At 52.7% G+C, this 22,757-nt stretch overlaps 2 protein-coding genes and 1 long non-coding RNA gene across 6 annotated transcripts in view; 2 read left to right on the top strand and 1 right to left on the bottom strand.

Annotated features, from left to right (window-relative positions):
* Positions 1 to 356: 356 nt before the first annotated feature.
* On the top strand, positions 357 to 11,436 carry ARX (aristaless related homeobox). The gene is made up of 5 exons (XM_057719227.1): positions 357 to 552; positions 2,277 to 3,156; positions 5,785 to 5,830; positions 8,667 to 8,995; positions 11,196 to 11,436. The coding sequence occupies exons 1-5, from the start codon at positions 357 to 359 to the stop codon at positions 11,434 to 11,436; spliced, it is 1,692 nt and encodes a 563-aa protein (XP_057575210.1).
* Positions 11,437 to 12,631: 1,195 nt separating this feature from the next.
* Positions 12,632 to 22,757, top strand: part of LOC130841846 (uncharacterized) — a 53,643-nt gene continuing 43,517 nt past the window's right edge. For both annotated transcript variants that reach the window (XR_009050297.1, XR_009050298.1), the window contains exon 1: positions 12,632 to 12,809. This is a non-coding gene — a long non-coding RNA (uncharacterized LOC130841846). The remainder of the gene's footprint in view (positions 12,810 to 22,757) is intronic.
* The window catches only part of POLA1 (DNA polymerase alpha 1, catalytic subunit), a 288,927-nt gene continuing 284,924 nt past the window's right edge, over positions 18,755 to 22,757 (bottom strand). For all 3 annotated transcript variants that reach the window (XM_057718415.1, XM_057718416.1, XM_057718413.1), the window contains one exon: positions 18,755 to 19,929. In XM_057718415.1, the coding sequence (XP_057574398.1) occupies positions 19,784 to 19,929 (146 nt within the window). In that variant the 3' untranslated portion in view covers positions 18,755 to 19,783. The remainder of the gene's footprint in view (positions 19,930 to 22,757) is intronic.

The following is a 22,757-nucleotide window of genomic DNA, read 5'->3' on the forward strand; positions in this document are numbered from 1 at the left end:
CGGCCTTGCCGGAATCCAGTCCGGGCTTTGCGCGGAGCCCGCAGCCCGGCCTCTGGGGAGAGCCAATCAGAGAGCGCCTCTCAGCACGTGGAGGAGAGAGACTCCAGAGCTCCGCGCCAGCCGCTCACTACACTTGTTACTGCTTGTCCTGAGCGCGGAGAGGGCGAGCTCCGGCCGTGGGCAGGGCGGGAGCCAGCAGCCAGCGACCGAGCGAGGCAGAGAGGCCCAGAGATCGCAATAATATCCATTATAACCAGCCATCTAACCCCACCCCCCAACACACACCCATCCATCCCACCCGCCCCGAGAGGCAGCCAGCGGCCCGCTTCTCTGCGCCCAGGGAAAAAACCCCAGCCATGAGCAATCAGTACCAGGAAGAGGGCTGCTCCGAGAGGCCCGAGTGCAAAAGTAAATCTCCAACTTTGCTCTCCTCTTACTGCATCGACAGCATCTTGGGCCGGAGGAGCCCGTGCAAAATGCGGCTGCTGGGAGCCGCGCAGAGCTTGCCTGCCCCGCTAGCCAGCCGCACCGACCAGGAAAAGGCCGTGCAAGGTAAGGCTGTGCTTGTCGGGCACCTAAAAAGGGTGCTGGGCACTGGTTTGGATGTGTGATGTTCCGGGCCAGGGGCCTGCGGTTGTCCAACTGGAGACGGAGGAAAAAGAGGGAACAACTCTGAGGCCTGGTGCCTCAAAGAGCGATAAACATCTCGCCAGGGGATGTCTCTCCCTCCCTCTCTGCTTCCAGAAAAAGCAGAGACCAACCTTCGCTTCGAGGGCCATTAGGTTCTCGGTGTTGATCCTTAGGTCGTTTAAATGCCCCCTTTGATGGCTCTGGGGTGCTCTGAAGAGGGGCGACAGGCCAGAAACAGCAGGTGCCGGGTGGACTCTTGTAACAACTTGGTGAAGACAAGAACCCCAAAAGCTATGATGGGGACCCCAGGCCGAGTGAGCCTTGGCCTTTCCTCTTTGGGAGTTTTCTTTATACGCGGTGTTCTGCTTTTTTCTTCTTTTTTTAAATTGTAGATAACTTGTGACCTTTTAAACCCAAGCTTTGCAGAAAACATCTCCTTGGGATTCCCCAAATGCTCCTTATTGTATTTGAAGTGTATGAAATGTGCGGCTTCTGGGTGCTGTTTTTTTCTCTGCTATGTTATTTTTTTAAAACGGAGTTGAGATGTTTAAAAGCTCTTATTTTTTCCTAAAATTAAAAATTTCAGAACAACTGTCGTTTTGCCCCGAACCTGTTACACTCAAGTTTCGCCTTGAGCTGGCTGCAAAGGTGTCGCAGGGAAAGAATTGTTGATTTCTTTTAAAATCCATAAACCAGCGGTCCAGCCGCAGCGCCACTTGGAAGACAGGAGCGGACAGCGGAGAAGGGGGCGTTTAAAATAAAACTGACTTTTTCCTTTTCTTTTTTTAGCCTGCAGTGGCACCTGTGCCAGGCGCTTCCTCGAGGAGAAGGAAAGGCCTGTGCCTATTGCACCCCCTTACGCCCCCACCCAGGCCTTTCCGAACCCATTTTCTCCAGGACGATTTTTCTGTGCGAGGAGCCCCCGCCCCCTCCCGCTGGGGGCAGTTGGGGCAAGGCCCGAACTCAGGGCCACTGGGCCGCTCCTCCCTCCCCCGCGGGGAGCGCCGGCCGGCAGCGGCCCCTTTCGCCAGCCCCCGCTGCGAGGCAGAGCCAAGGGCAGAGGTCGGGCGCAAAGTTTTCAGGGTGGTGGTGATTTTTTTAAAGTTGCTGAATGTTTGCAGATTCCCCCCTGCCCCGAAATGGGAAGGCAAAAAGTGAGAGAGAGAGCAAGGGGAAAGAAAAAGAAAGGAATAAAGGAGGGAGGGGGTGGGGGCACGAAAAGAGAAAGGAAGGAGAGGGAGAGGAGAAAGATGGGGAAAGAATGATGAGGAAACGGAGAGAGAGAGAAAGAAAAAGAATTAAAAATGAAAGCAAGGGCGAGGAGAGAGAGAAAGACGTAAAGGAAGGAAGAAAGGAAATAAGAGGAGGAATGGGAGAGGGAAAGGAAGTACGGAGGAGGAGAGAAGGAAAAAAGAAGGAAACATGAGAAAGGGAAAGAGAGAAAGAGGTAACGAAAAAGAAAAAGCAAGAAAACTGGGGACGGAGGAGAAGGGCTCGGAGTCTGGTGGTGTGTGTGTCGGGGGTGGGGGGGGACCGCGCGCGCCGGGGCCTAGGCGCGGAGGGAGCGGCGGCGGGCCGGCCCGGGCGGCGACTCTGGCGCGGACGCCCTGCTGGCCGGCGCGCTGACCGCTCTCCCTTGCCCGCAGGCTCCCCCAAGGGCAGCAGCGCCCCGTTCGAGGCCGAGCTGCACCTGCCGCCCAAGCTGCGGCGCCTGTATGGCCCGGGCGGGGGCCGCCTCCTCCAGGGCGCCGCAGCGGCGGCGGCGGCCGCGGCGGCCGCGGCGGCCGCGGCGGCCACGGCCACGGCGGGTCCGCGTGGGGAGGCCCCTCCGCCGCCGCCGCCGCCGACCGCCCGGTCCGGGGAACGGCCGGACAGCGCGGGGGCCGCCGTGGCCGCCGCCGCCGCGGCCGCCGCGGCCTGGGACACGCTCAAGATCAGCCAGGCGCCGCAGGTGAGCATCAGCCGCAGCAAGTCGTACCGCGAGAACGGGGCGCCCTTCGTGCCGCCACCGCCCGCGCTGGACGAGCTGGGCGGCCCGGGGGGCGCCGCGCACCCGGACGAGCGCCTCGGCGCCGCCGGCGGCCCCGGTGGCGCCCCGGCGGCTAGTAGCGGCACGGGCGCCGAGGACGAGGAGGAGGAGCTGCTGGAGGAAGAAGAGGACGAGGACGAGGAAGAGGAGCTGCTGGAAGACGACGAGGAGGAGCTGCTGGAGGACGACGCCCGCGCGCTGCTCAAGGAACCGCGGCGCTGCGCCGTGGCCGCCACCGGAGCGGTGGCCGCCGCCGCTGCCGCCGCCGTGGCCACCGAGGGCGGGGAGCTGTCGCCCAAGGAGGAGCTGCTGCTGCACCCAGAGGACGCTGAGGGCAAGGACGGCGAGGACAGCGTGTGCCTGTCTGCGGGCAGCGACTCAGAGGAGGGGCTGCTGAAGCGCAAACAGCGGCGCTACCGCACCACGTTCACCAGCTACCAGCTGGAGGAACTGGAGCGGGCCTTCCAGAAGACGCACTACCCAGACGTCTTCACCAGGTACGCGCGAGGGGTCGGCCCGGCGGCAGCGGCGAAGGGTGCGAGCGGGTCCGGGAGAGGGAAGGTGGGCGAGCAGGGGCCCCGGGCTGAGGCAGGAACCTCGCTCCTGGACTCTACCCAGGTGCGCCCTCCCAATGCACCCACCCCTGTTCACCAAAAGCTACTCCCTCTCTCCCCCCTACTCCGGGCTTTAAATTTAGACTGGGAAGGGTTTGTTGGGGTTTTTTTCCCCCCTTCCCAAGGTCTCTCCAGTTTAATTTTTCCAAATTACAAGTTTTAGTTAGAGAGAAGGAAACGGCCTCTCCAAAGGGCGCCCGAACGCGCCACCTTGGAGACGTGCGCACCCCAGCGCACACACTCAGGGCCCTGGGCGCTGCGGTCCGAAGTCCGGGCCAGGTCCCAGGCGAGGCGCAGGAAGCGCTGCCGGCCCTCGCCACCAGAGCTAAGCAGGGGCTATTTTTGGTCGCTGTGTGGTGCGTTCGCCATCCCCGCCCGATGCCCTGGGAGCCTGGTGGGTATCAGTTACGCAGTTCGCAGTGAAGCTGCCAGTGCCTGCGGAGAAGGCCGTTAAAAAGATCCAAGTTCTGTCGTTTGAGGACTCCTGAAATAACCGAAGGAAGTCAAAACGGGGTAGTGTTTGGTATCTATACAACTGTGGAGGCACCGGCCAGAATCTTCCCTTCTCATCGCCGTCCTCTCTCCTTCCACACACATTAAACCCAGTGTTGGTTTAATGTACGCGGGTTCACAGGGGTGGGCATTGATTGCTGGGAGCCTGGCAGGCAGTAGACGAAACAGCTGGGGGAATTTTTCTCTTTGGACGGCTGTCCAACCCAGGTGTTCCTCCTGGTTACGCTCCACTTCCCACTCGCCCGTGGTTTTTTTTTTTTGGGGGGGGGGCACGGGGGAAGATATACCTGTGGGATGACTGGGCTCCTGAAGGCCGGCTTATTCATCGTACCTGGGGTGCTGGCCGGGCTGGGGGCCTTCCTCTCCCATCCCAAGGCTAAGGTCTGGCCCAGGCGAGGAGCCAGGGTCAGGGTAAACTTTCCCCAGCGGGGAGGGAGAAAGAGATGGGTGTCTGCCGGGCGTTGGGCTTGTCAAGCTCCAGCAGCACCTTCGCATGGGACGTGTGCGGCTTTTTAATGTGCATTTTAGTAGCAGGGGAAAGCTGCCCGCCCCTTTGAACCGGAGGAGAAATCGCTTAGCGCTCAGGAGGCCCGAGCCAACTCTCGAGTGTAGTTGGTATAGCAATGAATTGCCAAACTGTCTCCTAACCAGAAACGGCAAAGAGTAGATTTGATGCGGGGCAAAGGCACTAAACTTGATCATCCCCCTGAGCTAAACTTGGCCCTCCCCTGTGTCATCCAGTCCCTTCATTATCTTTTAAAAAAGAAAAAATTTTAAATAATGTGTCTATCAAATAGCTAACCGGCCGACCCGCTTTTTGCATTTATCACACATGTGTAATTCAAAAAAGGAAAATGATGTGGTGTCGCTTGGCACCCAGGTCTGCCCTTTTTAAGCTTCTCCAGGGGAACCAGAGTACAGGAAGAGGGGCAGCTCCTCTTGGCCACCCCATGCCCACCTCTTTCGGACCCAGGGGGTTAATTAGAGCCCCTTGGCTCCTGCCGGGCGCCAGCTCCGAGTGTGGTTTTGGGGTTTTAGATTTGCTGTTGTTCACTGTAGCAGGAGGCAGCGGGAAGCTCTCCCGTGAACCGGCTTTCTCCCAATCCTGAAGTTTAAGGTGTGGGCCAGGGGCACTGACAGCAGCGCAGACCCAGATCCCAGGCTGGGGCAGGCCCCTCTCTTTCATATTAGTGAGCGGAGAGCCAATTATTCTCGGCGCACTCATATTTTCGGTAAACAGGTCGTAAGCCGTTTTACAGCATCTTAATGGTTTCCTATTTGCCTTAATTGTCGCAGTAATAACTGCAATGATGGGGTAGGGTTTCAGTTAAATTGACTTCCCCTGAGATGGGCAGGGTTTGTAGTGGGCACTGGAGTCAGGAGGTGCACAGAATTTTGTTTAATCGAAAAATTACCCCACTGAACTCTTAACAAGCTTAACATATCTCCAGAGGGTAATGGGGAGTATGACCTAAGGGGGTGAGGGAGGGAGGAAGGCGGGGGAGAGAGAGAGATGGAAGGAAAGGCAGAGAGCAGGAGAGAGAGAGAGAGGAGAGGGGAGAGAACATTTTTTAAAGAAGGCAGAAAGAAACCAAGAAGGGGAAAGAAATGTTTTTAGTTGGGTGCTGAGTTCTCCCATGTACTGTTAGGGCAAAAGAGGCTATACGCACTCTGGGTGTGTGTCTGTGTGTGTGTGTGTCTTGTCTAACTCTGGCTTAAGAGTGAGAGAGAATCTGAGACTTACAGACTCAAGAAGTCACCCCTGTCACTCTTAAATATAATATGATACAATATAATAGATAAGAGCCACTGTCTGGGAGTGTGCTGTGTTTTTACGTTTTCAGTCAAATAGAAGGCACTCCAGTGTTGAAGGGATGGTGATGCCCAGGTGTCTGGGGTGAGACCCTAATGGAGGAGGCTGCCAGCAAGGGAAAGGTGGCTGACAGGGGGTTGCTGGAGCCTGCAGTGACCTCCTGCCTGTGTGTTGCTTTCTTATAGGGAGGAACTGGCCATGAGGCTGGACTTGACTGAGGCCCGGGTCCAGGTGAGCTGCACTGCATAGAGGGAAGAAGGGAGGGGCAGTGGGCTGGAGGGAGAGTGGAAGAGAGATGGGTTGATGGATTGAGGGGTTGTTGAGAGACCCCCTTCATAAAATGAAGAGAAGCATAATCAGAAAGATAAACCCAACACTCACACACAAAACTATAGTAAAATATGAAGACCTGGGAGGTTGAAGGGGAAGGTTTCAAGGTTTGGGGGCCTTGTGGAAGGAGTCCAGGATCAGAAGAGGGGTTTGGGGTCCCTGAGACTGCAGTTCAGAAGCCCCCTGGTCCCCAGCGCCCATAGGAAACAATCTGCGAACTGACTTCTCCTGATTGAAATAATGGGATGGAGCATGGATTTGGTTGTTAGACAAATCCGCTCAGCTCCAAGCAGGTATTTGGCTGCGATTAAGTCTCCAATCGGGCTTCATAAAAGCCCACTTAGTGCTAGAACAAACAGGGCCATTTGAAGGCAAAATGCTGTTTGATTTCCCCTCCGCCCGCACAAGGAGCTGGCTAATGCTATTTGATTTCCCATTTTTTATAGCAATGAGCCCACATTGATCTAATAGGGAGTGAGTGCAATGCTATTAAAGGTGTTTGCAGCCCCATACCAGAGTGCATTTCCGAACCCAGGCCTCATAACCAAAGAGACGATCAACACTGGGCAGCCCCGACGGCCAACAGAAAACAGATGTCCCTGGGTTAGGAGCTGAGTGAATCACTTTACAGTCAAAATCAAGCGCTGATAAAGCACAATAAATTCCATATGGCTCATTTAATACACAACAGCTTCTTGCATTAGAGGGCTAATGATGAGGCCTGTCCCCTCCTTTCTGTTGACACATTTCTCCATTGTCAAACAGAGATGTGACAGCAACTCCGCATTTTCAGCTCGGGGGAACGAGTCGTGGGAAAGTTAAATAACTTTTAAAAAGAAAGAGAGCGCCCCCTCCCCTTCTCTTCTCTCCCTATTCACTGGAGAAGATGTAATTAAGTGAATATGAATTATTAGAGTCCTTTCGTTTACCTTTGGGGGGCCTCAGAGGTATTAATTCAATAATGAGGAATTGCAGGGGGACATCTTGATAATTGCAGTTGAGCCGGGAGAGCTGATCTGTCTGCAGAAGGTTTCCACGTTCTTTGAGGGCATTCTGCCTCCACTGTTCCCCCCGCCCCCACCCCACCACTTCCCGCCCCTCTTTACTTCTTTCACTGCCATCGAGGAGTGGCAGATATTTTCGTCAAGACAGATTTGGAAACACAAAAGCTGCCCACCCAGCCTGGTCCCATCTAGTCTTACTTTTTCAAGTCTCTGAATTTCCACACTGGAGTGTTTCGGCAATTCTCAGATAGATTTTTTGAGGGCTGTGAAATGTTATGGATGGGCCCCCTTTCGGCAGAATTTTATGTAATCAACCGACTTGGATTCTTGATTTTTCTTGCCCTAGGTGGCTGTCTAGAAGTCAAACCAAGCCTAGGTACTAGTGCTAGTAACGACAACCCCCAGTGTGTATATTTGAAAGGCATAAATGTCTTAAAAATTTAAAAACATATTCCTCGGGGATCATTTACATTATATTTTAATATAACTCTTATAGCCCTGGAGTTCATTCTTAATTTTTAGACTTGTGTGCAGGCATAAACCCAACCCTAAAAATATTAATGCCTTCAGGGGAGAAGGAGCATATCTTCTCAGCTGTGGGTGTGATGAGCAGGTCACATAAAAATAATTTCATGCTCCTAGGAGTTATTTTTAGACTGTGGTAGCTGCCACATTTCAGGTAAAGGTCTCTACTAAAACTGCTTTCTATTAACAATTAGCAAGATACCTTGTGCTGAAAACCTCCCACAGACCTAGAACTATCTTATTTAAATAACCTATTTAAACCATATCCCCAGAAGAAATAAAGGACCTGTTAGCTCTGACGATGTGCACAGTCTGCAGGTATCCCACACTCTGGTTTCTGTGTCCAGGTATTGCTGTATACCTGGTCCACGCAGTCAGTGCCTTCCTCTGTAGAACCTGGCCCTGCATAGAGCCCCTGCAGATAGATGGCAGGCTGTGTACCCCACACTTCATTTCAAGGAGAACTGGGCCCCTAAGCTGTATGCCTGTTTGCTAATTACCGTGGGCATGTCTTCCCTCCCTCCCAGCTCTCCCCAAGCCCCAGAACCCAGCGTAGTGCTCATAGGTGTTCAATAAATATTTCTGGAAAGATTAAATGAATTTCCTCTCCGATTCCCTTTTCAACATAGAGCAAGAATTTTGCCACCTCTCGGGTAAACCTGAAATAGGTGAAAATAGCTGATTTGCGGCAGAAAGCTGATAAGCATTCTTCTCTTGGCTGTTGCCTGGTTCCGAGAGTCACCACTGAATGCCAAATTCTGCATGCCTTATTTTACTCATGCCTCATCACAGACTTACGAGTAAAGTTTCATTATCCCCATTTTACAGATTAGAAAACTGAGGTTCAGAGAGGTTTCAGCGACCTGTTTAAAGACACACAGCAAGCAAATGGCAGCGCAGACATTTAAACCTTGGTTTCCTCACCTGTAAACACACCAAACCACTTAAACTTGGAAAGGGTTCACTTGACCTGTGTTTCCTGCTGGCTTTAACTTGGGCCCTCTTTCACTGCCCCTTTGGCCCCAGACGTGTCCTCGAACAACCTGAGGCCAGAGGGGGACGAGGTGGGCGCGGGCCGCAGTGGAAAGGAGGGAGGGCCCGCGGCGCGGGGGGAAGAGGCGGGAACGGCCCGGAGCGCCTGCGGGGCGGCGGGGGGAGGGGGCGGGGGCCCGGAGCCGCGCCGACCCCGGCCTCTCTCCGCTTTGCAGGTCTGGTTCCAGAACCGACGGGCAAAGTGGCGCAAGCGGGAGAAGGCGGGCGCACAGACCCATCCTCCGGGTCTGCCCTTCCCCGGGCCGCTCTCGGCCACCCACCCGCTCAGCCCTTACCTGGACGCCAGCCCCTTCCCCCCGCACCACCCCGCGCTCGACTCGGCCTGGACGGCCGCTGCCGCCGCCGCCGCCGCCGCCTTCCCGAGCCTACCTCCGCCTCCAGGCTCGGCCAGCCTGCCGCCCAGCGGGGCGCCGCTGGGCCTGAGCACTTTTCTCGGAGCCGCCGTGTTTCGGCACCCGGCCTTCATCAGCCCTGCGTTCGGCAGGTAACACGCGGCTTCGGGGAGTCTGTCTGTCTCTTTCATAAACGCACGGAGGCTGGGGTCCAGGGAGGAGGCTGGAGACATATAGGGACTACACACATCTTTTCTCTTTGGCTTAACCTCAGAGATTTAGCCAGAGACAATAATCTCTAATTTTGCCTTAAAGAATGTGGATCTTGAGGGGAATGACTTGGGACTGAGAGGCAAAGGGAAAGGCGGTGGCAATAACAGCAACCGTGAAAATTGGGAGTGTTCAATGAAAGCTGTAAAAGTACCATTTGAAGGCAGCAGCAGCCCCAGGCCATAGGTGGTGTGTGTGTAAATGGGTACAGGTGTAGGCCACAGAGCCGGAATGACTTTTCAAGTTTTGCAAAAATCCTTTCTCATGCCCCAAAGCCTGGCAGCCAGAGGAACACAGCCATGGTCCCCACGGGAGCCCTGGAGCCATGGGCCTTCTGGGCGCAAAGAATTCTTTATTCTTCCTCAGACTCTCTCTTCCTTGTCATTCAAGTGACCCGCTGCCAACCATACCCCCATATATGCAATCCCCGACCCCCACAGCGGCACAAGACAACGAAAGAAAAGGCAGTTCATCATCTATTATAACTCCCTTTCTTTAAATGAACATCGAATGATGATATTAAAAGTCTGTATAATCACACAGACAAAGAAACAAAAGAGAGATGTATTAAGTTGGAAAGTGCAGTGAAAATAAAACTGAATGCAGCTTCAATGATCTCTCTTTGGGAGAACAAAGAAATAATAGATTCATCCAACTGCGCAGCCACTTAACAAAAAATCATCTTGGAGAAAATTTTCAAAAAAGACTCAGTAAAATTAGTTTCTTGTAACAAACCAATAAAGTAAACAGAAAGTTGCACTGAAGTGTAGTTAGTGACTCAGTTTACCTAAAGGAACCAGCGCATGTTACGCCCCCTCCAGGCCACACTGTATTCTTTCTGGAAAAAAATGTTAAAGTCCTCTGTCCCTCGCCCTCCCCCCTCCCCTTTCCCCTTCTCACAACAAGTGACTTGTAAAAGCTGGCAAACCGTGGCTGGAGTACGGGCTGCGAGATTTGGAGAGGCTGGAAGAGGGGTGCGGTGCGGGTAGCACGAAAGGTGGAGGGTGGGCTTGGGAGAAGCAGGAGGCGCTCCTCGAGCCCAGGTGGGCTCATTTCTAATCGTGGAAACCCTGAGTTGGCTTTGCGGGGGCCCGGAGCCAAAGCCCTGAGGGGAAGCGGCGGGGGTAGGAGTGGTGGTATTGAGGGTCAGGGGCGGCTCGGGCCTCAGCTGCAGGTCAGCGCTGCAGTGCGAAGAGGGAGGGGGCGCCGTGCGGGGCAATCCCGGCGCCTCCTGGAGGCGGCGGCGCGCACTGGAGTCCCAGGCTTGGGCTTTGCCGTGCGCCCCGCACAGGGGTCGCGGGTAGCGGCTCTCTGGGACTAAACTCTGCAGGGGCGCAGGGAAGGCGGTGGGGGAAAAGGTGTCGCCGCTCCGGGACGCGGGGCCGCCGGCGGGTTAGAGCCGCGTGGCGAGCAGAAATCAACAGGCGGGCGCCCCCTACCCCACCCCGCGGTCCTTGGCCGGCACTGGCAGCTCGGCTTGGCGCGGGAGGGCGGCCGCGGCGGCGGGAAGGCCGGCAAACCTGACCGGCTTTTCCAGGGTAAAAGGAGCCCCGGGCCGAGAAGCCGCCCTATAGGGAGAGTACAAAGTGCAGCACAGGTCTTGATCAGTTTTGATCCCACATTCTCCTTTCTTTCTCTCTTTTTTTCCTCCTCCTTTTCTCTCTTCTTTCTCTTTGTCTCTCTGCTCTCTCCTGGCAAATAGTATTACAGGCAATTGGAGCTCCTGGTCTAAGAATACAACCCCCTTCTTAAACGAAAGCACAGAACCCGCGCAGTTGGGCCGTGGGGTTTTGGGACTCCGGGCTTGCCTCCGCCCCGGCTCTGGCCCCTCGGTCTTTTTTTCCCTCTGCGGGTTCCCTGCTCCAGTAAACCCTCTCAGAGCACCCCAGCCTCCCACCCGCGGCTCCAGCTACTCCCCAGCCCGCGGCCCACCCCGGGCCTGCGACTCCGCGCCCCAGCGGCGGCGTCCCTCTGCGCCCTTCTGTACCCTCTGCTCTAGCAGGGAGAGGCGGCAGGAGAGGCTGCCCGAGGCGCTGCGCGCAGCTCTCGGGGCCGTGACCGCGCTGTTTGCTCTCCCTGCAGGCTCTTTTCCACCATGGCCCCCCTGACCAGCGCGTCGACCGCGGCCGCGCTCCTGAGACAGCCCACGCCGGCCGTGGAGGGCGCGGTGGCGTCGGGCGCGCTGGCCGACCCGGCCACGGCGGCCGCAGACAGACGCGCCTCCAGCATAGCCGCGCTGAGGCTCAAGGCCAAGGAGCACGCCGCGCAGCTCACGCAGCTCAACATCCTGCCGGGCACCAGCACGGGCAAGGAGGTGTGCTAAAGGCTGCCCTCCACCCTCGCGCCCCGGGCGCGACCCGGAAAGGTCACCTCACTCAGCACCACTCAAGACCAAATGGAAACAGAGGACCAGCACACTCCCGAGACGGCACTGAGAGAGCGCAGCCGCCTTCGCAGCAGCCTGGACGCGGGCAAGGCAGCCCTCGGCGCTACCGGACGTGGCACCTCCTCGGCTGGCTGTCCACCCGCCCCCGCCCCCACCCCCGCCCCCGCCCCTGCCTCTGCCAACCTTGCTCCAACTCGAACGTCCACTCTCTCCCGTTCTTTTACTGAAAATATCGGGGAGGTGTTCTCCCTAAGACACCTGGCATTGAAGTCAAAAAATTTGAAAGTCCAACCTCTCTTCCTCCTGACACCCCACTTAGCTTTTTTTTATTTTCCTAGTAGCATTTTGGCGCTCTAAGTTGATCTCCCCAGCGTGGGCCCCGGCTCCGGCCTGGGGAAGCGAATGCGAAATCTGTAAGATAGCTAACAGTGCACTTAACGGAAAGGGGCGTCTTGTTCTTGTTCTCTTCTTTATCATACATCAACCAAGGTTTTTATATCAAACCAAAGGGAAATACTCTGCTAGAATATGGACTGTTGAAGTCACCAAACTGTGATTATTGATTCTGTACATACCATTGTTATTAAAAAAAAAAAGAACAGAGCTTTGTATATTTGAAATGTTATAACGCAATTGCACTCAGCGTGGTATGGTAAAAGTTTGTCCTCCTGTAGATTCTTACTGTGTTGTAGATACGGTAGGGTTCCTAGACAAATATTTATGTACTCAAGCCCTTTATTTAACTTATTAACTGTAGAGGCTTCCGAAACCTTTAAGATAAAGGCAATGGTACAGTACTTTTGTGTAATGTGTAATTGTTATCACTTTTCCTTGCTATCTAGTGGAGAAGTGTCACGCTCAAAATAAAAAAAAAATATATGTTTAACAAAAGGAAGTGTGAATACTCTCTACAGGCTCTGAGGGGACAGTAGAAGGGGGCCCCCCAGAGGCCGGGCGTGGGCTCCTGCGCCCCGGCACCGCCTGGGTTTATCTGCAAGCGCGTTTTCCTGGCAGAGGCCCCTGGTTTGAATCTGATCCTCAAAGGATCCGTAGGGTTTCCTACGAAGGTTAAGATCGCTGACGCTGCGGCGCTTTCCACGCGCATCTCGGCTCTCCCGGGTCGTGTCGCAGCGGGAGCTGGGGGGCCTGGGCCCCGGAGCTTGGGTGGGCTTGAGGCTGGGTGGGTGTACCGCAGGAATTGTTGACGGTGAAGACAGAAATTTGAAGCGAGCGGGAGTCTTGGCTCCGAACGAAGGAAACTGTTCGTGGAAAGTGCCACGTACAAGGAAGTGCGCAGTCCGAGATGACAGGTAATGGCGAGAGCGAGGAGCCCAGGCGCTGGCTTCCGAGGGGGCGGGCTCCTCGGTACACGCGCGGGGAGGAGGGTGTGTGTGTGAGAGAGAGAAAGAGAGAGAGAGAACACGCAGGAACAGTGATGGAAAGGCAGCGAGGGGTATCCAAGTGGCAGATCTTAACTCGACAAATGTCATTACATCACTTATCCAGGCATTGGGAAATGTATATACTTAAAAAAAAATCTAAACAACTCAGGTTTCGCGAGGAGACCCAAACAGATTCGCAATCTGCAGCCCCCTGGGCGTACCCCTCCCCGCGCCGGCGACGACGGTAGCTTCTCCCTCCCCCGGGCCCTGCCTGCGCCCCCCGGGCGACCGCTCAGTGTAAGCCCGCCCGCGGGGGCCGGGTCTCGCCAACGCTCCCAGGGTGATGGGAAAGGGAAGAGAAGCTTAATTAGTTTCAATTTGCAGTAATTAGCGCGCCGGACCTTTGGGGAGAGGGGCAGGCGGGGGGGGGGGGGAGGCTGCTGCCGCGGCGTGACTAGCGCGGCTCTCGGAGCGGGTGCCGCCGCCCCGCCAGGCCGCGGGCCAGTCGGTCGCTGCCGGGGGCGCGGGCGCATCTCCGGGCCGGGCCCGCTGGGCTCCGCGCGCGCTCCCGGGCCGCGCCCTGAGAAGGGGGGCGGGTCCTGTCGCGGCCCCGGGCGCAGGCGTGCGCGGCCGAGGGGCAGGTGCGGGGGCAGGCAGAGGTCAGCGGCGACTCGGGGGGTGGGCGACGCGCTCGGCAGCTGCCGCGCTCAGGCCCGGGCGTCCTCGGCTCGCCCGCCCCGCGGGAAAGCCGCAGCCCCCGCCCCCCGGACACCTTGGGGAGCGCGCTGGCGGGGCTCAGGGCTGAGGGGGCTCCCTGGACCTTGGCCGTCGGGTGGCTCACCCGCACTTGGCCCCGGCCTTGGGCTTGCGAGGGCGGCGCTCGCAAGCAGGGGCCCGACCCGGGGCACAGGGCATAGGCATCAACTACCTCCGCTCAGCCCTTCCGCGGCACACTCCTTTCTCCGGGTTTGCAGGCCCGGCAGGAACTTTCTAGGACATTCCCGGAGATGTGTCTCTAGCCTCCAGACTCCCCAGGGTCTCCTGTGGTGAAGGCCGCTTTCCTGGGGTGGGCAGGGCTACTGGGGAGTTTGGGGTGGGTGGGGACGGAGGAGTGCAGGAGGGGCGTGAGAGAAAGGGCTTTTTTTTTTTTTTTTGGTGATCAATATCAATTTTCCGTCGATTTTGGCTTATTGTTTAGGTAGGGCTCCCCCCCCCCACACACACACACCTCCAGGCTGCCAGTTGGATGGTATACGAGAAACAGTACCATTCTTCCTGTTAATGAAGTCTTTTTTAAGTCATTTTTTCTCATTTGACCCTTCCATGGAGCAGAAGCAAATTGCGTGAAATTACCTCCAGGGATTACATTTATTACTGGCCAATGAGAACCCCTCGCCTTGTTTTACAAACTCTTAATCCTATGTCATTCTGATGCCACAAACAAGCCCGATCCTGGGCCTCCTATTCTTTCAACTTTCCCCAGCTGGAGGGACCTCATTCTGCACTTAATATTCCCCATAAATATCACACGCTAAAGACCCCCTGACTTCCAGCAAGTCCACATTAAACATGTGACATGTCACGCATGACAAACTCTGAGTATCTTTTCAAAGCAGCATTAAAAGCAAAGAAACCAATTTTCTTCTCCTTCCAAACCTCCCCAAGTGCTGAATGATGGGGATTGGAAAGAGCCACTGGAGCGTACTTAGGGGGATTTTATGAGATTTTCCAGAATGATTTAATCTTATTGTGAGCATTATTAATGAATGGCAACCCAATTTGGCCCCAATATCTGGGAACGCGGTCACAATGCTGGGAGCGGCTGACCCTCCCAACCTTAAGCAAACCTCTTCCACCCTCGAAGAGGCCATGCAGAGCCAGGGGAGTCCCGGAGAGCCCCTGTGATGGGGGGGGGGGGGGCGGCGCGGCTGTTCACTATCACACCCAGGCCGGAATGCCCCACCACCTGCTTTCCCAGGGCCACCCCTACAGCATCTTTGGGTGAGAGAGCCTGGTCCACCCACCCTCTGTGGGACGGATGAGGGGGAAAGGGTACGTTAATTTGCTACATTTTCAGACAGGCTAGCCAGATCCAGAATGCGTCCCGAGAGGCAAGGCAAGAAGGGAGCAGTTGGGAGAGTATTTTCAGAAGGTGCCCCTAAGTGTTCTTCTGTCACCAGCTACCCATAGGCCAGAATGTGGACAGTTAGGAAGGCGGGACTTGAAACTCAGTCTTCAGCTAAAGTCACCACTGTCGGTCCTGGCCAGTTTCCTATTTGTTCTCCATTACCGCCCCCTCCCTCATTGGGGCAAACATTTATTATTATTGGTTTTGATCTGTAATGCCAAGAGACAAGGCATTTGTACTTCTCTTTTTCATATCATCTCGAGTGCAAAGATCTCACTAGAATGGAAAAGGGGCTGATGTTAGACGAGAGGAAATTATACGTGAGTTAGTTCAGCTTGCTTTCAGAGGAAAAAAATGTGTACATGAGCATGTGTGTATGTGTATATACAAAAGTGAGTGTGTCTGAATGAAGGGGGTCTTAAATGGGGCCTCCGTTCCACGGAGCAATTGCTTATGTATTTAAGTGACAGTGGCAGCCTGGCTGGGGGGCGGGGAGAAGAAAAGCTGTTACCTGACTTGGGGGGTGGGGAGGGGAGAAGCAGTTTTCAAAGGAAAAAGTCGTGTTGTCCCTGGACGTTATTAACAGTCCAGTTTGAAGTATACATTTTTTTCCTTTAAAGAAAAGGGAGCGATTACCAGTTATACATTAAGAAATGTCATTCAGTCATTTTTATTCATTCTCCGGAAATCTTCGTAAAAGCCTGAATCATACTTCTACAAGCAGCAATTTTGTTAATCCAGGGGGTTATTACTCTGGGCCCTTATTAGGTTCTACACCACTGCCAAGCAATCCTATAACCCTCTCAAAAGAAGTTTACCTCCCTGTTATAAAACCAGTAGTGGTATTTATACTGTGCAATAATTAGTGTATTACTTGAATCCACTAACACGTTCATTTTATCTCTGCACAAAACCTCTAGTCTGCTTATAGAAAGCTTGTGCCTCCTTTGGTGCTGGTAAAGTGGTGAAAGAGTGAATTGAAGGCTGGTTGCACTTTCTCCTTTTGCCTCGCCTTAATTCCCATCTCTTTTTGCTCTCATCCAATTAGCACAGTGTATTAAGCGGTTTATCATCTCATAGTCAGCTATTGAGAGAAACAAGGCGAGCACTTTGCAATAGAACCTGCGCTCCTTTGACACCCTCAGGTACTTACATATTCCACTGTGCTATGAATAATAGAGGAAGAATGGAGCGCTAATTCCCTCATCAAAGAATGCCTTGTCTGCTGCTTTGCTCAACAACACCATTCTGATCAAAAGAAAAGCAATAAAGCTTAGCATAACAAAACGAAACCTACTTATTAGCTTAGTGGTTAAATTAATGCAGAGCCGCTGCTATTCAAAACCAAGGTTTGAAAACAGCCTCCAACAACCTGATAATGCTGCCTTCGGGATGAAGGAATTTTAATCTGAAATTTGAGGCTGGCTCAGATGAGTTAATCTATTAAACTGCTATAAGGAAGCTCCACAGCAAACCGTTCAATTAAGAAATATTTAGGTGAGCAGTGAGAGAGAGAGAGAGAGAGAAAGGGAAAGCCAAGGTGGGTTAAAGTTTGGGATGAGAGATGGGAGAACTGAATTGAGGTTTGGGGGATTCTGACAGGAGGGTTTGGGGCTTAGTGTGTTTTTCATAAATCCCTGACATAAGATAGGGAAATCTGCTTTTGGAGTTTCCTTATCTATGAATTACCTGCCAAACTAATTTCAATGATACGTCGAAAAGGCGTGTTGAGGTGCATCTGTGTGTGTGTTGGAAGTAAGAGGAGGTATAGGCTGGAGAAGGGGGTGGTGGTGAGGGGCAGAGAATTCATCTCCTTTCACCAGCCTCTCGCAGTCTCCGGTCTGTGAACTTTGATTAGCCTCCATGTCTTGGGCAACAGTCTCGAGACAAACTCCATCTGTTTCCTGGACAAATTAAAATCTTAACTGAGCACGCTTTTGTAGGATTTTCAACTTCCAGCCTCCCCTATACTCCTTTGCACAAAGGAGAGTTGAGAGTTAGCAAGTTGTGACCAAAATAAATGTGCTCCCTGTTGTAGTCAGACCCTAAATTCAACAGGAAAGGTGCCCCTTTCAGATGGGTTCCTTTAGGGCACTATTTTCCAACTGGGGTGGATAAAATTTAGCCTAGAGGTTTAGTCTAGCCCGCAGCATTTAGAATTTTATTTTTAAAAAATAGTTGCCAAGCCTCAGAAATCAAGACACTTTATGGCATATCTAGATTTCTGGCTTCTCTTGCAAACCAGATCATATGACCATCCTGGGCCCATCCCTCCCAGAATTGCTGAGTAGCTGCTGCCCTCTTTGGACAGGACATGCCCACTCAGGTTCACCAGGTCCTGTCACTCTCTAACGTGAACCGGCCTGATTCACTTTTATCACCTGAGCTTAACACCCATGCCAGGCAGCCTGTGGAGACATATGGGGAGGCCCCCCCCCCTTACAAAGAAGTGGGCAGCATCTCTGCACCCATCCTACCCATGTGCTATCAAGTCAAGGAGTAGAAACCTTTCTCAGAGAAAAGTGATTATGCCATGTTCCAAACTTTCAACAGAGAGATCCACTGGAATTCTTAATCAAAGTTGCAGTTTCAACTTGCTGTAAAGTCCTGGAATCCTTAGGTGCTTCCCAGAAAAGCCTCTTAACTAAACTAGAGTTATTGATCTAAATAAGCAAACATCAACCACTGCGTTAGCTTTTTTTGGGAACTGTACTAAGAAATGTCTGACTTTTGGGACTTTCCTGGCAGTCTAGTGGTTAAGACTCCATGTTTCCAAGGCAGGGGGTGAGGCTTCGATCCCTGGTCGGGGAACTAAGATCCCACAGGCCATGCAGCACAGCCAAAAATAAAACAAAACACAAAAACAAATCAAAAAAATGTCTGACTTTCTATGGAGTTTCTACAGAAATGGTTCCTGCCCTCACAGTGATTACAATCTAGATGCAGACACAAGAAACAGGCCAGTGAGAAGCTGTTTCTGTCTCCTGGAGTTTCTTGAAGAGCAAGTTCAAGATAACCCTCTATTTGTATTTACCATAATAACCCCAGGTCCCAGAAATCAAAGAAAACATGCCTTCTCTTCAGAAAGCAAAGTGGGGGTGTGGGCTCAGGAAGCATACATTAGAGAACCATCTCTATAAGGCTATATGGTAACAGCAAGGAAAAACCACACTACTCCTTAGTTTCCCAGAGCAGCCTGGGTGCTACAGCTTCTGATAGTTCGCAGTGCCTGAGGTACCCAGGCATTAAGTAACTGACACGGCCATAAACCCAAAATGTTTCTACTTAGAACCTGAGTATAAGAGACAGAGGAGAAAGGAGGAGAGGGCGAGGGAAAGAAAAGAGAAGGCAAAGCAAGATATAGGGCGGAGTCATCTCCACTGCTTAACAAGTAAGCCTTCACTAGGGTCCAGGCCAGGTGACTTTTCTTTTGTGGGGGGCCTTCCTCCCAGGAGCCATCAGGCTTGCTCTCCAAAAGGAGACAGCACTGGGCTCATGGCTTAGCTCTCTTTGGCTGTCCAAGTCAGCACAGCACATGAGAAGCCATACTTCATCTCTTAAAGGACCCAAAGGGTATGGAAATGCCACTCAGAACACTGGGACATACATCACACCGAGCATCTCGAAGCAGAGCCCTAAGCGGGCTGAGGTGTGGTAAGGGGATATGGTCTCTAGTCATCCCTTACTCCTGGCTGCCCCCTCCAGACCACTCTTTGCACCTGATAAGGAGTCACTGCAACTTTAGAAAACTTTATTCTGAAGTGAAAAAAAAGCACAGCACATGTTTCTTTTATGAAAACCCATAGGTAGCTATTTTAAAAAAATATAGCAGAGTTGTACAAGGGGAAATATGTTTTGTTGGTATAATCTTACCAAGACTGTAAGAAAGGGAAGACGGCTATATTGAAATATGTTTGGCTTCTGGCAAAAAGGCACTGTTCTGAAGAAATGAGAAAATTAGCAACAGGGCCAATTAACCCCATCCCTTCCCCCAGTTTTTCTGAATATAACACAATGATCCTCGCCCCAACTTATACACATTTTTAATGAAATGTTACAGGATATCAAGTTATCTAACACGTGCTTCCCTTCTGTATAAACCTTTACCTAGATTTTCTACTTGAGGAAATAAAAAAGGAAGGTGAGTGGAAAACAGCTGCCCAGTGTGCACGTGCATGTTGGGCTCTGGAGAAATTCAATACACAAGTAAGCTCTGGTTAATCTATCTAGTAAGTGCAAGGCTTCTAACTCTCCCCCCTTGGCTACCTTTATGACAGAAAGACTGAAGAGGACAGCCGCTCCTGGAGCCAGCGGCCTGGGAAGCACTTGGGTTCAGACTGGGTTTAACTGGCATGTGAAAAGGCAAAGTGTTAGCCCTCCTACCAGGCTCCATGAACCCCTCTTTCTGGGGGCACCTCTGCTGAAGGTCCTGGGGCAAAGCCTGGGGCCAGTTGCATCCCAGCTGCTTGCAATTGCTCTTCCTCACTGACCCCTCCCCTAGAAATCCAGTTCTGAATGCGAAGCAGCCAGCTCTCCGGGTGGTGTTTCAATAGCACAAGATACACCGTCAGAGGAAGATGGTTTTGCTGTTCTCTGATGCTTGGTAGATTAAATATGTTTGCAGTCCCCCTTAACGATCCCCCTCCCAAGCCACATCCACACAAACATGATATGTAGTCCCAAAGGGAAAGCAATGCAGGAGAAGGGGCCAGGGCCATGGTGCAGGTGCAGGGCTCCCTTCTACTGCCCCCGCGCGTCCACTTCTGGGAATCCCTCAGGACCGCACGGCACAATCAGCGAAGAGTCTGCTGAGGTTCACTTCAGAGTAGCCACTTTGCGATAAGAACTGCTCTGCTGTGTTCTTGAGCTTTCTATAGTCCTGAAGAACTTTGGGAGTAAAAAACTGCTTCTTCAATTTATCTAAAAAGAAATAAAAATAAAAGGATTACAAGTCTCAGAGGCAGCTTCTTTAAAGAGCATTCAGTATTCCTCAAGCACTAGAGCAGGGGCTGTGGGTTCTGTTCGCAGCTCCAGGTCTCAGATGTCCTCATGGTCCTGTGGCTGGTCTACCCCTCGGGCCAGTCCCATGCCGTGGGGAGGGGACCTGAGAGTCCTCTGTAGAAGCCTTTCTTCCTTCCCCTGCCCACCACTTCTCAGCACCTAGGTGACTCAGCTCACCAGGTACAGGGCCACCCTCGACTGATGGGAACTGCAGGTGCACGGCCATGTGCGGCAGGCAAGGTGAACTCCACTCGCAGACACCGGGTTCACGGCGCTGTCGAGCACACGCACGCAACTGCATGCAAAGTACGGATGTGGCAGGAACTAGTTTGTCTCAAAAGAAAGGCAGAGCCTCCCAGCGCAAACTCCTCAGATCAGCTGGGCCTAGGCAGCTTCTTCTAGTCCCTTCCATCTGCGTCCCCTGCTACACAAAATCTCCTCTGCTCAAAGAGGCGAGAGTTAGGCTGTCTGGAGAGCACCTGTCCACTGGCAAGATTGCTTTTTCCTTCTTTGTCCACACTGTGTACCTGTGAATTTGAGATGTGCGGCCACCCTTCCACTGCTCCTTCTACCCATTCACCCCTGGCCTTCCCATTCTGAGAAGGGCACTCTCAGCTGGAGAGAGGATCCTTCCTTTCCCTCCCCAGAGTTTGAGACCTCCATACTTGGTTCTTTGGAAGGAGCAGTAGGCAGAGACACCCAGGTCTGGTCTTTTGGGGACAGGGGTGAGCCCTGGGGGAGCCAGCCCTGCTCGGGATGGTTAAGATGACATAGCTTTTGTTCAAAGCTGCTCAGGAACCCTGTGAGGTGTTTGGAGAGGCTCTTCCAAAAAACATTTCCCCATTTGATGGCTGAGGAAACTGGGAGGGTAAATCACTTGCCCCAGGACATACAGCTGGAGATCTGGGATGCAGAAATGAAAATCCAGGTAGCCAGAACCCTGAACCCATGCTCGGCAAGGCTCACTGTGCACCCCTGTCCCTGCACCCTATGTCACTGCTCCCAGATAGAGATGGGCAGGCCCCCAGATGCTGGCCTGTGCCAAGGAGCCTGGGGAGAGTGAGGCTGCCCAGTGCCCTGGGATAGGAAAGTATCGGGAAGGAAACATGGAAGGGACTGCATATCAATCACCAGAAGAAAAAAATCCCAGAAACAACAGAGCAATAGTGAAGTCTATAAAACACCCAGAGAATGAAAACTTGGTCTCCAGGTTTTTGTTCCTTAGCTACACATTCACATTTGTTCTCCACAACCTTTTCTAAATTACATCAATTGCCTTCCAAAAAACAACAACAAAAAGTTTTGTAGAGAGGATTTAAATGCCCAAGGTGGGGGGTTGGAAAAAGAGGTGAGAAGGGGGGGGGTGCGTCATTAAGCGAGGAGAGAAAGACACTTTGAAAGTTCTAATTATTGGAGTCTGGGAACACACAACAACGGCCTGAGCAGTGGCGGCCCCGTGCATGTGAATGACACAAATGCATGTGTGACGGGGAGAGACATTTACAGAGCTGCGGTGAGACAGAGCAGGGGAGGAAGAGAGAGGGCACAGCTCCTGATGTGTTTACCTCCTCTGCTGATGGGATATTGACTTTTCCCACCAGGTTGGTTAGAAAGGGGACTATTTACGCTGCCACACAGCGGAGTTAGAATGACAACCAGCGTCACTTGGTGCTCTTCTCTGTAAAAGACAACTGTGACCGCCAGCATATCCCATAGCCGGTCAATACGGCCAAGGTGCCATTCCACGCCGGTTGGAGATGCAGATAAAAGCTCCTACTTGCTTCCCCAATGAGAATCGAATCAATAACGTTTGGAAGGTCTTCTAGGAAACAGAACTGCACGAGCTGTCACAGACCACATCGGGGGTGGGAGCTGAGGGGGGAAAGGGCTCACCCCTTCTTCGTGGTTTTTCTCTCCACGTTGGGCACTTGGGCCACCCATGTTAGACTTCTGTCACTCTGCTTCCCTTAATGCTACACCCACCCACCACTTTAGAACTCAAGGGAAAATCCCAGGGTTAAATGGTGGAAACCAGTTAACGTAGCCGGTAGAAACTGATTCCTTCTCCCTGCCCTAGTTTTGGGAGTCAGGGAAGAGGCCATCTCACAGGCGCCTGACCCGCAGCAGCAACTGTTAAAAGATTTTTAGAGGCCATCAGACAAGGTGTGGAGAAGATGTGCAGCCATCCCACCCCGTCCACAGAGATGCCACTGGCTGTGGCTGTTGCTATCTCAACAACCAGCACAAAAAATCCAAACTTCATCACGACAGGGAAGGATAATGCTCTTCTTATGCACAACCGCATCAGCAAAATATACTCTAATGGACTGAAGTATCACTGGAACACACTCATCTTAATACACCGGTAAAGAAAATCTACTTTTCCTGGGAATAACATTTGAGAAACATACCCTCATCCATTCTACATGATGATTCCTTAGGGTTATATACTCAGTACCAAAAACATCCTGTCCCCAAGCCCTATGAAAACAATGAAAACCAAGTTAGCCTAGATATTAACTATTCACACAATATTTTATCAGACAAGAAAATGAACTGCTAATTTAAAAGTTGGTTTCTACTAATTAGAGTCTAAAACCTCAAAATCATGCAAGCTACAGTATTTTCTATACGGGATGAACTAGACCATCATCTGCGTGCTGTAACTGTCTTAAATATTTTATTTAAAAGTCAACTGATCAAATAAGATGTCAGAACTGTTTTTTTAAAAAATGGCGTATTCTCCC

The sequence above is a fragment of the Hippopotamus amphibius genome, chromosome X, assembly GCF_030028045.1.
Source record: "Hippopotamus amphibius kiboko isolate mHipAmp2 chromosome X, mHipAmp2.hap2, whole genome shotgun sequence".
In the NCBI taxonomy this organism is placed as follows: Eukaryota; Metazoa; Chordata; class Mammalia; order Artiodactyla; family Hippopotamidae; genus Hippopotamus; species Hippopotamus amphibius.